Source organism: Canis lupus, chromosome 21 (assembly GCF_003254725.2).
Source record: "Canis lupus dingo isolate Sandy chromosome 21, ASM325472v2, whole genome shotgun sequence".
Taxonomy (NCBI): Eukaryota; Metazoa; Chordata; class Mammalia; order Carnivora; family Canidae; genus Canis; species Canis lupus.
In genome coordinates, this window is record NC_064263.1 from 24,424,101 (window position 1) to 24,438,650 (window position 14,550).

At 41.2% G+C, this 14,550-nt stretch overlaps 1 protein-coding gene and 1 long non-coding RNA gene across 31 annotated transcripts in view; one reads left to right on the forward strand and one right to left on the reverse strand.

Moving 5' to 3' along the window:
- Positions 1–14,550, forward strand: part of C2CD3 (C2 domain containing 3 centriole elongation regulator) — a 153,061-nt gene that overhangs the window by 81,728 nt on the left and 56,783 nt on the right. For all 30 annotated transcript variants that reach the window (XR_007404620.1, XR_007404624.1, XR_007404625.1 and 27 more), the window contains 2 exons: positions 5,184–5,786; positions 9,020–9,358. Coding sequence is in view for 19 of the 30 variants with exons in the window: in XM_035703824.2 (XP_035559717.2) it covers positions 5,184–5,786; positions 9,020–9,358 (942 nt within the window). In the remaining 11 variants the exon portion in view is untranslated. The remainder of the gene's footprint in view (positions 1–5,183; positions 5,787–9,019; positions 9,359–14,550) is intronic.
- The window catches only part of LOC112667442 (uncharacterized), a 59,830-nt gene continuing 52,949 nt past the window's right edge, over positions 7,670–14,550 (reverse strand). Inside the window, exon 10 of the long non-coding RNA XR_003141133.3 lies at positions 7,670–8,007. This is a non-coding gene — a long non-coding RNA (uncharacterized LOC112667442). The remainder of the gene's footprint in view (positions 8,008–14,550) is intronic.

A 14,550-nucleotide genomic window follows, 5' to 3' on the forward strand; every position in this document is an offset into this window, starting at 1 on the left:
TTTGTTTCCCTTGCTTCAGTGGACGTGTCTAGAAAAAGGTTTCTACAGTCAATGTGAAAGAGATTACTGCCTATGTTCTCTTCTAGGATTTTTGTGGTTTCAGGTCTTTAATCCATTTTTAACTTATTGTTCTGTATGGCATAAGAAAGTGGTCCAGTTCTGTTTTTCTGCATGCTGCTGTCCAGTTTTCCCAACATCATTTGTTGAATTGTGTCTTTTTCCTATTGGATATTCTTTCCTGCTTTGTCAAAGATTAATTGATGTTATAATTTTGGGTTTATTGTCTGGGTGTTCTGTTTTGCTCTAGTGACATATGTATCTATTTTTGTGCCAGTACCATACTGTTTTGGTTACTACTTTGTAATATAACTTGAGGTCTAGAATTGTGATGCTTCCAACTTTGCTTTTCTTTTTCAGGATTGCTTTGGCTATTCAGGGTCTTTTCTAGTTCCATACAAATTTTAGGATTGTTTATTCTAGTCCTGTGAAAAATGCTATCGGTGTTTTAATAGGGATTGCATTGAATGTGTATTGCTTTGAGTAGTATAGACATTTTAACAATATTCATTCAATCCATGAGCATGGAATGTCTTTCCATGTCTTTGTGTTGTCTTCAGTTTCTTTCATCAATATTTTTTTTAAGATTTTTATTTATTTATTCATGAGAGGCACACATAGAGAGAGGCAGAAACACAGGCAGAGGGAAAAGCAGGCTCCCTGCCAGGATCCTGATGGGGGATTTGATCCCAGATCCAGGGATCATGCCCTGAGCCAAACGCAGATGCTCAACCGCTGAGCTACCCAGGTGTCCTTCATCAATATTTTATAGTTTTCAGAGTATAGATTTTTTTACCTCTTTGGTTAGGTTTATTCCTAAGTACCTTATTATTTTGGTGCAATTATAAATAGGATTATTTTCTTAGTTTCTCTTTCTGTTGCTTCATTATTGTTGTATAGAAATTCAACAGAAGTGCCTGAGTAGCTCAGTTGGTTAAGCATCCGATCTTGATCTCAGCCCAGGTCTTGATCTTAGGGTTGTGATTTTAAGCCCTGCATTGGGCTACTTTAAAAAGCCCTGTATTGACCTATAAATGAACAAACAAGCGAACAAAAGAAGGAAAGGGAAAGGAAGAAGGAAAGAGAAAAGGAGGGAGGAAGGCAGGCAGGCAACAGATTTCTATACATTGATTTTGTATCCTGCAACTTGACTGAATTCATTTTATCAGTTCTACTGTTGTGCCCCAGATTGCAAATCCGAGAAACCACCAATGAGCCGACACACCGATGCAAACACACGAGGGTTTATTTACAAGCTCAAGATTGGGTCCAAGTATACCCGACACAGCGGAGCAGGGACTTGGACCCCGAGGCTAAGAGGCGTAGCAGCTTTATAGGGGCCAGTGGGATTGTAACATACGCAGAGTTGCACAGTCATGTCGGTCCACACGCAGGTGGCCGATTGAATTACATTTTACCCTATAGTATCCATCTGAACTGGCCTATTACTTTGGTCAGAATTGGCGCTCGCTCGCAGTTTTGGCGGGCACAAGGCGGGGTTACATTGTTATGAGCCGATTTCCCGTAAGGGTGTGCCCAGTGGCTAGACTAGGGTGGGGCAGCGCCTTAAGCAATAAGCAGGTCTGGTGGGGGTGATACAGGAGGTGGCGGGTGCAGCACAAAATGGAGTTAGTCCTGCTCTGCTTGTCCAGGGGTAGGGGATTTTTGTTCAATTTTCTGGGTCCCACACTACCAGTTTTGGTTTTTTTTTAAGATTTTTTTTTTAAAGATTTTATCTATTTATTAGTGAGAGACACAGAGAGAGAGGCAGAGACACAGGCAGAGGGAGAAGCAGGCTCCATGCGAGGAACCAGAGGGGGGACTCCATCCCGTGACTCAAGATCACGCCCTGGGCCAAAGGCAGATGCTCAACCACTGAGCCACCCAGGCGTCCCTTTTTTAAAGATTTTTTTTTTAATTTTTATTTATTTATGATAGTCACAGAGAGAGAGAGAGAGAGAGAGGCAGAGACACAGGCAGAGGGAGAAGCAGGCTCCATGCACCGGGAGCCCGATGTGGGATTCGATCCCGGGTCTCCAGGATCGCGCCCTGGGCCAAAGGCAGGCGCCAAACCACTGCGCCACCCAGGGATCCCCCCTTTTTTAAAGATTTTTATTTTTTCAAGAGAGACACAGAGAGAGAGGCAGAGACATAGGCAGAGGGAGAAGCAGACTCCCTGCAGGGAGCCCAATGTGGGACTCCATCCTGGGACCCCGGGATCATGCCCTGAGCCAAGGTAGGCACTCAATCACTGAGCCACCCAGGTGTCCCAGTTCTATCAGTTTTTTGGTGGAGTCTAGGATTTTCTCTATATAGTATCATGTCATCTACAAATACTGAAAATTTTACTTCTTTACTAATTTGGGTTTTTTTTCTTTACCAATTCGGATACCTTTTATTTCTTTTTTGTATACTTGCCAATTTTGTTGATTTTTTTTTTTTTTCCCCAAGGAACCATCTCCTGGTTTCATTGATCTGTTCTATTATATTTTTAGTTTCTATATCATTTATTTCTATTCCATTCTTTATTATTTCCTTCCTTCTGCTGATTTTACCTTTTTTTTTTTTTTTTTTTTTTAAGATTTTATTTATTAGGCAGCCCTGGTGGTTCTGCAGTTGAAGGGCCACCTTCAGCCCAGGGCCTGATATTGGAGACCCGGGTTGAGTCCCCCGTCGGGGTCCCTGCATGGAGCCTGCTTCTCCCTCTGCCTGTGTCTCTGCCTCTCTCTCTCTCTCTCTCTCTCTCTCTCTCTCTGTGTCTCTCATGAATAAATCCCTTTGGCCCAGGGCGCGATCCTGGAGACCCGGGATCGAATCCCACGTCGGGCTCCCGGTGCATGGAGCCTGCTTCTCCCTCTGCGTATGTCTCTGCCTCTCTCTGTGTGTGTGACTATCATAAATAAAGTAATTAATTAAATTTAAAAAAAATAAAATAAGTCTAAAAAAAAAGATTTTATTTATTTATTCATGAGAGGCACAGAGAGAGAGAGGCAGAGACACAGGCAGAAGCAGGTTCCATGCAGGGAGTCCGATGTGGGACTCGATCCTGGGACCCCAGGATCACGCACTGAGCGGAAGGCAGACACTGAACTGCTGAGCCATCCAGGTGTCCCGATTTTACGTTCTTTTTTTGTTCTTTTTTCTAGCTTAGGTATAAGGTTAAGTTGTTTATTTGAGGTTTTTCTTGCTTCTTGAGGTAGGCCTCTATTGTTATAAACTTCCCTCTTAGAACTGTTTTTGCTGCATCCCAAAGTTTTTGGATCATTATGTTTTCATTTTCATTTGTTTCATCTACTTTTTAAAAAAATATTTCATGTATTCATTTGAGAGAGAGAGAGAACGCATGAGCAAGGGAGGAAGAAGAGGAAGAAGCAGTTTTCCCACTGAGCAGGGCACCTGATGACGGGTTCAATCTCAGGACCCTGGGATCATGTCCCGAGCTGAAAGCAGATGGATGCTTAACCTGCTGAGCCACCCAGGAGCTCCTTCCTCTACTTTTATTTCTTCTTTTATTTCCTGATTGACCCATGTATTATTTAGTAGCATGTTATTATTAATCTCTATGTGTTTTGTTCTCTTTCCACATTTATTTTTGTGGTTGACTTCTAATTTCATAGTGTTGTGGTCAGAAAAGATGCATGATATGACTGATCTTCTTAAATTTGTTGAGGCTTGTTTTGTGGCCTATTAGGTAATCTATTCTGGAGAATGTTCCATGTGCACTTGAAAAGAATATGTATGCTGCTGTTTAAGGATGGAATGTTCTAAATATGTCTGTTAAATCCATCTGTTCTAGTGGGTCATTCAACGGCATTGTTTCCTTATTGATTTTCTGTTTAGATTATCTATCCCTTAATGTAAGTAGACTGTTAAAGTCTGCTCATGTTATTGTATTGTTATCAATTAGTTCCTTTATGTTTGTTTTTAACTGTTTCATGTATTTGGGTGCTCCTCTGTGGGCCTTGTAGGAAGCATATAAATAGGTCTTGTTTTTTTATCCATTCTGTTACTCTTTGTCTTTTGATTGGAGCATCTAGTCTATTTATGCTCAAAGTAATTATGATAGATATATATTTATTGTCATATTATTTGTTTTGTGCTGTTTTCTGAGGATTTTCTTCGATCCTTTCTTTCATGGTTTGCTGATTTTCTTTAATGGTATATTTGGCTTTCTTTCTCTTTATTCTTTGCATATTTGTTAGTGGTTTTTGGTATACGATCACCATTAGGTTTGCATATAACCTCCCCACTGTGTGCTCCAAGTGCTCTTCAGATTGCTGTTTCTACATTATGTTCTCAGGCTGTTTGCCTTCTCTCCAAGAGCAGCCCCAATGCCCTCCAGGCTCAGAGCCCAGCATGCTGACCTTTAAAACTCTAGGCTTTAAGCCTCACTCACTGCAGGAGCTCAGAAATTCAGTCCCTCTCACTTTCCCAGCCAGTTGCTATGGGAATTCATTTTCCCCATCCACTCTCTTGTGTGCTAGTCTGTCTCTTGTCCTTCTCTGTGGCCATAGCTCCCTCTCCACTGGAACGGCCACTATCTGTTTCCCTCCCAAACTGTGTCTCCACACCACCTACCATCTTGGAAGTGGCCTCTTCTCTACCTTTAGTTGTGGCATTTGTTCTACCAGTCTTCAGGTTGATTTCTGAGGTATTTAGGAAGATTTGATAGTTATCTAGCATATTTGTGGGACAAGGTGAGCCTACGGTGCTTCTGCTTGACCACTATTATTCCTCCATTTCACATTTTTTATAGCACTTTTCAGACTCTTCCAAAACCATTATCTCATTTGATGATATAAGAGCTTTGGTGGGCAAGATTAGCACTAATTTTCCTATTTGTCAGGTAAGGAAACCAAGGCTGAGAGAAATTAGTGACTTACCTAGACTAAACCACTAGTTTGGGGCTGAAGCTAGGAGAGAACTAAGGTCTTCCAACTCTTAGCCTTTGTTCTTCCACCTGGTCTCATTGTCTTCCAGTAATCAGATGAAACAGACTCCAGTGGTCTTTGGGTATATGTTTTCAGTTCTGTCACAGGCCAGAGTGATGATGGCTCTTGAGTAGGAAGTGGGTAAATCCTTTTATTCCTAAAACAATAATTGAAAATCTTATTTTTTTCCATAAGGGATCACAGGATGGTATCCCATCATTTTGCCAGAAGATGGGGCCCTGCCACACGGTTTGGAGCTCATGCAGAAAATTGTGGGTGGCCTAGAGCTTTCAGTTACCTTCACACATCCTGGAGATAGAGAGCGGGTATTAGAAGCTGCTGAGCTATTGGGCTGGAACTTTGAGAATAACCTAAAGAATCTTGTCACGATGAATGAAGAGGAGCCAGCCACTGTCACCATATCCACCCCAAGGCTCTGGCTGCCCATCCATTGTGTGCTTCTTGCTGGCCAGAACCACATTCATAAGAACACATATTGCTACCTCCGCTACAAGCTCTATGATCAGGAAGCCTTCTGGACCCCTCTCAAGAAGCCTAAGGAATCTACAAACAAAAAACAGGTCATGGTTACTTTCAAGGCATCCAAAAGAGCTGAAGTCATTAGGGGCCCATCACTGCTTTGGTATTTCAGGGAAGAGAGATTAGAGATCCAAGTGTGGCGGGCTTATGGCAATGACAGTGTGGAAAGGCCCCACCAGACGGACAGTTGGATTGGCTCAGCCTATGTGGACCTGGCCAGACTTGGGGAGACGTCTGCAAGGACATTAACTGTCAGTGGTAAGTGAGGAACCAGCCTTAGCTCCTGTGGTTTGAGCACCTGCTCTGTGATAAGCACTATGTGATGTACTCCCTCACACATTATTTTATTTGATCCTCCTAGCAGTGTGGTGAGATAGGTAACACACCTATTTTATAGTCATGAAAATGGAGGCTCAGACAGGTTAGATTACTACCCAGGCTCATAGCTAGTAAGTGTTTTTTGGTTTTTTTTCCAGTATTGTATCCTGAAAGATTAGTAATAATTTAGTAATGCTTCTTATAACTGAAGAATTTTCAAAAAGAGGACCACTGGCTGCTTACAAGAGGGCATTACCTAGTGACAATATATCTTGGTAGGGTCACTACAGATATAAGAACTAGCTCTGAACTTTGTAGCTTTAGAATACATTCAAATTTACCAGATTTTTGCACCTAAAATAGTGCCTAGAATATTGCACTCAATACATGTAAAATAAAAATGGGTGAATTGGAGGAGGACTGCCTTTAACCCATGTATCAGAACCTATATGATAATCTAGAATGCTGGTTTTTAAAATACACTGAAAAACATACCTGCTGATGAGACTGTTATCCTCTCTCTCTGGTCAGCACATCTTGAAATCATAAAAGAAAACATGCAGGGAATCCCTGGGTGGCGCAGCGGTTTGGCGCCTGCCTTTGGCCCAGGGCGCGATCCTGGAGACCCGGGATTGAATCCCACGTCGGGCTCCCGGTGCATGGAGCCTGCTTCTCTCTCTGCCTGTGTCTCTGCCTCTCTCTCTCTCTCTCTCTCTCTCTCTCTCTGTGATGACTATCATAAATAAATAAAAATTTAAAAAAAAAACATGCAAGATAATAAACTGGTTCACAAGGCAGAAAGGAAAAAGGTAACATTTTACAAGTGGCATTATGTGCTACATCGTTTCTTTTAAACTTGTTCAGTACTTGATACATATACTTGGTTCTGGGAATTCAAAGATGAGTAAGAAATAGTCAATGGGAGAATAGAGAGTAAATAAACAATTACAGTGAAGCATTAGAACTATGAAAAGACATTCTCAGTGGTATTGCAGAGCACAGGGGTGCAACATCCATTGGGTTCAAGGATGACATCTCAGTAGAAATGATGCTTGACTTGTGTTTCAAAGGATTTATGAATAAGCCAAGAAAAGGGAAAGAATGATATTCTAAACAGGAGACTAGCCCATGAAGGCATAGAGGCATGAAGCAGGTTGATACCTTTTAGGCACTATAAGTAATTTGGTACTGTTGGATCATAGGAGATATAGGATGGGAGATGATAAGGAGATCAAGTTCAAAAGGTAGACAAGAGTACTGGACTTTTATCTGAGAGCTATGGAAAGTTATACTAATAGGGTCTGAATAGAAGAGTGATAATTTTGCATTGAGGAAGACTATATCCAGTAACTGTAATGCAGAATGAATTGAAGGTGACCAGACTAGATTCTTTATAAATATGGTATATATTCATTGGCACACTCCTTATAGGATTAGTTATTTCCTCTACTGTATAGCTAAAGAAACAGTCACAACCCTATTTTAAGCCTTATGCTCTGACTGTTGTTAAAAAGATGGCGCAAAAAAAAAAAAAAAAAAAAGATGGCACAAGCTAAATAAGACTGTGTATTTGGGTGATCATCCCAGATTCTCTGGCTCTCTCTGGACCTAGCAGGTATAATTCTGGCTCTGTTGAATACCTCATTAAATGCCATGTGCTCTATTTTATCTGGTGAGCCTAGAGTCACTTCAGAGAGCCTGTAGAAAAAATCTTTGAAGTAAGCAAAGCTCACCTGAACTAAAGTTCGTAAAGGCAGGCTTTTAACTTCACTCTGCTGAAGAAAGTAGGTTTGGAACACGAATAAAGATTTAAGGATCAGAACTCAAGCACAAATACCTCTTTTTATTGAGTGATAACAAAAGAAGTATTTAACTTTTCAGATTGTCCATTTCTGTCATGCTTCTCCACATCCCATCAGTCTAAGCTTTTTATTCTCTTATAAATGGGCTTTGTACAAGATGTGGCAGTTGATCTGCTTATTGAATGAGTCAAGCAGTCCATGCAGTCATCCATCCAACCATCCTTATAAGTAGCTGTTGAGTTTTTTGAGGATAAGGATTTAGCTGTGTTGCTTTTGGGTATCTTCCCTTCTGCTGCCCTTACTTTCTGCTTGTGATAATGATGATAATTATCATGTTGCATCAGAAGAAAAGAGGTTACCTAAAAACAGAAAAAGACAGGGAAAATTCATCTTACTGCTTCCTGTGAATCAATTAACTCCATTTTCCCAAATTGAAATGAGTCTATTAAAGCAAACTTTGAGATTCTGAAAGAATTCTTAGTGCCTTCTGCTATATAATTAAATCTCATTTTAATATCTAAGAAGCCTATAAGTTCAGATCCCTGGGTTTAAATCTGCCACTTATTGGAATAGTCATGTCACCTTGGCAGGTTACCTAATCCCCCAGGTTCTGACACCTGAAAAACACTCATCAAATACTAATTCCCTTGTTTTTCCTTCTTGCCTCCTGTGCCAAAGCCTCTTATTTCACTTCCGAATGATCTTCAGGGCTACTGCCCAAACATATTTAGTTGTTGAAACAGGCTAAATTGAGCACCAGGACAGCTAAGGACAAGAGCCAGTGGGACATGTGGCAGAGAAGACACACCACTCCTGCTTTAATAAAAATCTTACTTTCAAAAGGTTTCAGAAGTCGTCTAAGTCTGCTCACTTCCAGCACATGAAACTCTTCCACACCAACTCTGCCTGGTAGTCACTTGGATTTGGCTTCAAATCTGAGCTCTCAGGACACCTGGGTGGCTCAGCGGTTTAGTGCCTGCCTTCAGCCCAGGGCCTGATCCTGGAGTCCCGGGATCGAGTCCCACATCAGGCTCCCTGCATGGAGCCTGCTTCTCCCTCTGCCTTTGTCTCTGCCTCTCTCTGTCTCTCATGAATAAATAAATAAAATCTTTAAAAAAATTAAAATTAAAAAAAAAAATCTGAGCTCTCACTTCTTTCCATTAATAGAGAGAGTGTGTTGGGGAGAAGGGAAGTAAAAATTTTCCCACAGTATACTAACTTCACAGTTTCTTTTACAAATTAGCATATTGGGGACTGTTGGGCCTGTCAAGGGAAAGAGGACAACAAGCGCTCTCAGTGATTCACCTCCAAGGTTAGAGAGTGTTCTTGGTTCCTGCTTGCTTGGACTTACTCTCCTCCATCCTCTTGCAGGTGTGTATCCTCTATTTGGACGAAATGCTTCCAACCTCTCGGGAGCTGCCTTGCGAGTTCATGTGATTCTTTCTTCTCCTTCCCCACACCCTGGGCCTGCTCCTGAGCTGGATTCTGTGGACTGCAGCAGCCACAGTGAGTCTGAACAGTTTCCCAGAAGGACTAATGAGACCCAGCTCTCTCCATCACCTAGCCACCAGAAATCTCCTGCCTCCATCCAGCTCCCCTGCAACACCACCACAAGGGAAGTCTGCCCAGACCAGGAGGGCCCTGCTGAGTTGGATGGAACTTTTGCAGTCAGTATCCTGGTGGAAAGAGCAATGCATTTGAGCTTAAAAGGTATGCTCTATTTACTTTTCCAGGCATATGTATCTGACTCCTCAGGCTATGGTCCTGTCTTCACAAATCTTTGAAATTATGACAACCTGCAACAAATGTTAACCATCTTAATCAATTATTATTATAAAAAAATTATTATTATATTTCTCAAGCCTAAAGGTTTAAGCAACATGAAAGCCTTTCTGAACTGAAGTGGACATTGCCACTTCATTTTTTTTTTTTTTAAGATTTTATTTATTTATTCATGAGAGACATAGAAACAGAGAGAGAGGCAGGGACACAGGCAGAGGGAGAAGCAGGCTCCATGCAGGGAGCCTGACGTGGGACTCCATCCTGGGTCTCCAGGATCAGGCCCCGGGCTGAAGGTGGTGCTAAACCACTGAGCCACCCGGGCTACCCGACATTGCCACTTCTATATTAATTTTGCATATCATAAATCTCCCAGTCCGAAACCTGAGTATCAGCTAAGGTACTTCTCTTTGCCTTATCCACTGTCAAATCATCAAATCCATTAAATTGTATCTCTAAATTTCTCTTAGGATTCTTTTATCCTTTCCATTGATACCAACTCAGGCCCTCTTCATTATGTACCTGGGACCAAGAGTTCTTAACACTGGATCCCTAAGCCCCAAGAGACCCAAAGATAAAAGTCAAGGTGGCGAACTTGGATAGGAAAATAATCGCATCTGAATTTTATTAACCTTTAACTAAAATTTAACATTTCCTACAGTTGTGAACATAGGCAATAGACCCAGTAATATTGACAGTACCTGTGGGGTTGTTAGCAATAAAAATCACAGGTATTTTCATATCACATTGTAGTTATTGCAAATGTCTTAGAGTATCATTCATACCTATCATTACTTCAAAATTACAGTAGTTGTAAAACCTACAGTTAGATCTTGTAACATATTAATAAAGCAAATATATTAGCATGTCTTACCTTTTTTAGTGTTTTGATAATGATGCTAATACAACTTTTATGTAATCCTGTGTACCTTACATTATGCATTTAAAAAAAAACACATACACAGGGTGGCTGGGTGGCTCAGTCAGTTAAGTGTCTCCCTTTGGCTCAGGTCATGATCCTGGAGTCCTAGGATCAAGCTCCACGTCTGGCTCTCTGCTATCCAGGAGGAAGCCTGTTTCTCCCTTTCTGTCTGCCTCTTCCCCCTACTACTGCTCTCTCTTGCTCTCTCCCTCACTCTCACTCTCTCAAATAAAAAAATCTTTAAAACACATACATACATTGGGGCGCCTGAGTAGCTCAGTTAGTTAAGCATCCGACTTTTTATTTCAGCTCAGTTCATCGCAGGTTGTGAGATTGAGCCCCACGTCAGGCTCCACAGTAGGCATGGAGCCTGTTTAAGATTCTGTCTCTCTGGGACATCTGAGTGGTTCAGTGGTTGAACAGCTGCCTTCAGCTCCAGGCGTGGTCCCAGGGTCCTGGGATCGAGTTTCACACCAGGCTCCCCACAGACAGCCTGCTTCTCCCTCTGCCTATGTCTCTATCTCTTTCTGTGTCTCTCATGAATAAATAAATTTAACAAAAAGATTCTGTCTCTCTCTCTGCCCCTCTCCCTCCTGCTCTCTCTCTCAGAACACACACACACACACACACACACACACACAGTTTTTTGTTTTTTGAAGATTTTATTCATTTACTTGACACACAGAAAAAGAGCACAAGCAGGGGGAGCAGGAAAGAGAGAAGCAGACTCCCTGCTAAGCAGGAAGTCTGATGCAAGGCTCTGTCTCAGGGCCCCAGGACCATGACTCCGAGCCATGCAAATGTCGAGTCAAAGGCAAGACATTGAACCAACTAAGCCATTCAGGTGCCCCAATACACACACTGTTAAAAGAAGAGGCCCATAGACTGCACCAGACAGCCAAAGGAGTCTGTGGCACAAAGAACCTTTGTCTTACTCTTTATTCAACCTTGTAATGTCTCCTAAAGCTTTCTGTTTGCCATCACCCTTCTGTTTCCCCTAGCTAGTTCCAACTCCTCTCTTAAGACACTGTTAATCAGAGTTTCCCTGTCATAAAGGGCCCCCTCTTGTTTACTCTCTTCACACATTTTTGCCCTCTTTATCACAGCATATATCACATGGTATTAAAATTGTTTGCATGGCTTTCTTCTCTATTAAATATGAGCTGTTTAAGAGCAGAGACCTTATCTTATTTGTTCACTCATCATTCATTCAACAAGACTTGTAGTATTTGCTATGTGCAAGCACTGTCCATATACTAGGGATAAAGCATGAACAAAACAGACAAAAATTGTGCCCATGTGGAGTTTACATTCTAGTGGAAATATCCTCAGCTGTTGTGTATTCCCAGCTGTGTATGTGTGTGACTTGGAGCAAGTTATTGTCTCTCTGTCTTAAATTTCTCATCTATAAATGGTTGGAGTTAACAGTTCTGAGATGTGTGATGGCTGTGTGAGCCAGACAACCAAAGCCTTATGAGTTCAGGTTTCAATATACATCTTCTCATTTGGCCTCCCTCCTTAGCTCCTATCATCTCTGTATTGGCCTCTCTCAATTAGTGCTATGTTGGAACAGAAACAAAACTCATGCCATAGTAACTGTTGTTTAGCTTTCATTTCTATCTCTCTGTACATAACACCAACAGGCATTATTCCCAGGAGTATCAGCTGCTATAATGACCTCTGAGGTTCTCATCCTTCTCATAACCTTTGAGACCTTGAAATGTTTTATCTTAGGACAAAGTCTTCTTCAAGTACAGTCCGTGCTTTCCTGTATTAGAGATACTAAGATCTCACATGAGTCACAAAACTGAAAAATAATTTTTGCCTTTTTACCAACCTGCCAAAGCAGTCTATTTTTGACTATAATGTATAAAAACAAATTTTTAAAAGAGAAAAATCAATAGATGAATGAATTTAAGGAAAGCAGAAAAAACTTTTATTTTTTGTAAGAATTTTATTATTTTTTGTTATTGCATTTTGTTTTATTATTGTTATTGCATTGAAAATAGAATTTCAAATATAAAGATAAGGATTACATTCCATTTTAGGGAGAGTCCCCATATTGTAAAAGTACAAATACAAAGCAATATGAATATACGTGTAACTTTTCTATTAGCAAGTTATATTTTTTTGTTGTTTTTACTTTAATTTGCATTTACTTTATGCAGAATTTACTACCAGGCCATAAGTTTGTGTTTCTTTGGTTTCTTCTGGGACATCGTTTTCTTCTGTGCAACCTCTTCTGGTTTAGGAACAATCTGCTCTATTCAGTAAGGAGCATCTCAGTATGGCACGGAAAGTCCATGAGTGGATGAATCCGACCACGAGCCCTATAAGTTTTACACTGCATTTTGGCAGCTTTATTCACCTGGATGTGCTCAATGACCTGAAAATCTACATCTAAACTCATAAGTTCAGCATTAGTCTCTGCATTTTCTTTTTTTTTTAATTTTTATTTATTTATGATAGTCATACAGAGAGAGAGAGAGAGGCAGAGACACAGGCAAAGTGAGAAGCAGGCTCCATGCACCGGGAGCCCGACGTGGGATTCGATCCCCGGTCTCCAGGATCGCGCCCTGGGCCAAAGGCAGGCGCCAAACCGCTGCGCCACCCAGGGATCCCAGTCTCTGCATTTTCAAGCATGTGCAGTAAAAAATTCACCACTCTTTTTGAGCCACTGACCCTGTGTCCAGTCCTCTTATTTGGCCTGGACATACCTACCAACTGCACCATTGTTGCAACGGAATGGCACACATTCCATCTGCAAAGTGACATCTCACATACTTGGTGGCTTTTCGGATATGCATACCTTGATGGCCTGGGCAGTTTTACATGTGTTCTTAGAGTGAACCCAAAGATTTGAACCTTCTGATTTGCATGATTTTGTAGGGTTTTCTGGGTCAAGTGAATAGTGAACCATCTTCAGAAATCACCTCAGGCTGCTTACAAGAAGAACAGCAAGTTACATTTTTAAAATATGACTTGGCAAGGTAGTATGACAATAATTTATTGAGTATCTCCTTATACCAAGTTCTTTTTTTTTTTCCAGATTTTATTTATTTATTCATGAGAAACAGAGGCAGAGACATACGCAAGGGAGAAGCAGGACTTGATGGAGGACTCGATCCCAGGACCCCAGGATCCCGACATGAGCTGAAGGCATCACTGAGCCAGCCAGGCACTTCTTATACCAAGTTCTGTTCTCATTTTTGTACATTAATAATTTCATTTAATTCTTACCACAAGTGTAGTTATGGTGTGAATAGATTATAGTACCTACCCCATTTTATAAAGCTCAAAAAGATAAAGTACCTGAGTTACACAGTTATTAATAAGCTCTGGAAAGCCAGGATTTGGCCCCAGCTATGTCTGGATCTGAAGCTCTTTTCCTATACACATTTTCTGCCTTTCAAGTAGGAGATATGACTGTGTTTGCCAATTAATCCTGTCTACACTATGTTTACTAGTCTCTCTAGCCTAGAGTGGGTATATATTGCACACCCAGTCCTGTGCTTACATTGCAAGAATGGCAGTTCAATTTAGCAAGTAGTAAATCTCTGCAGGGCCAATGCCAGGTACAGAGAGAACAGAGCAAATGACACATAGTTTCTGTCCTCCCAAGAGCTGATAACCCTGTTAAGAAGATTAGCAACTACACGATTAATGGTATATAAAGCAAAATGTGGAGTGCCTGAGTAGCTCAGTAGGTTAAGCATCTATCTGCCTTCAGCTCGGGTCATGATCCTGGGGTCCTGGGATCGAGCCCCACATTGGGTTCCCTGCTCAGTGGGGAGTCTGCTTCTCCCTCTTCGTCTCCCCTCCACTTGTACTCTCTCTCTCTCAAATAAATAAATAAAATCTTTTTTAAAAAACCAGGCAAAATGTTCTGAAGGCCACTATAATATTTAGTGTTTAGAGAGATTAGAACAGAGAGATAAAATATGTCTGAGAAATCAGGAGAGCTTTTTAGAATGAATAGGATTTCAAAAAAGTGAGGATAAAACTCCAGGTGGATATTTCAACTGAAACAAAGGTATTAAAGTGGGAAGGATATGTTCTGGGCTTGCTTAGGGAGGGCATGGGGGATTGTGATAGCAATTGCTCCTCCTTTGGCTGGTCATTGCAAGGGAGCCATTAGAATCATGGAAAAATAGAAAAGATTACTGAGCTCAACTAAAGGCTCAACTAAGACTGACATGAT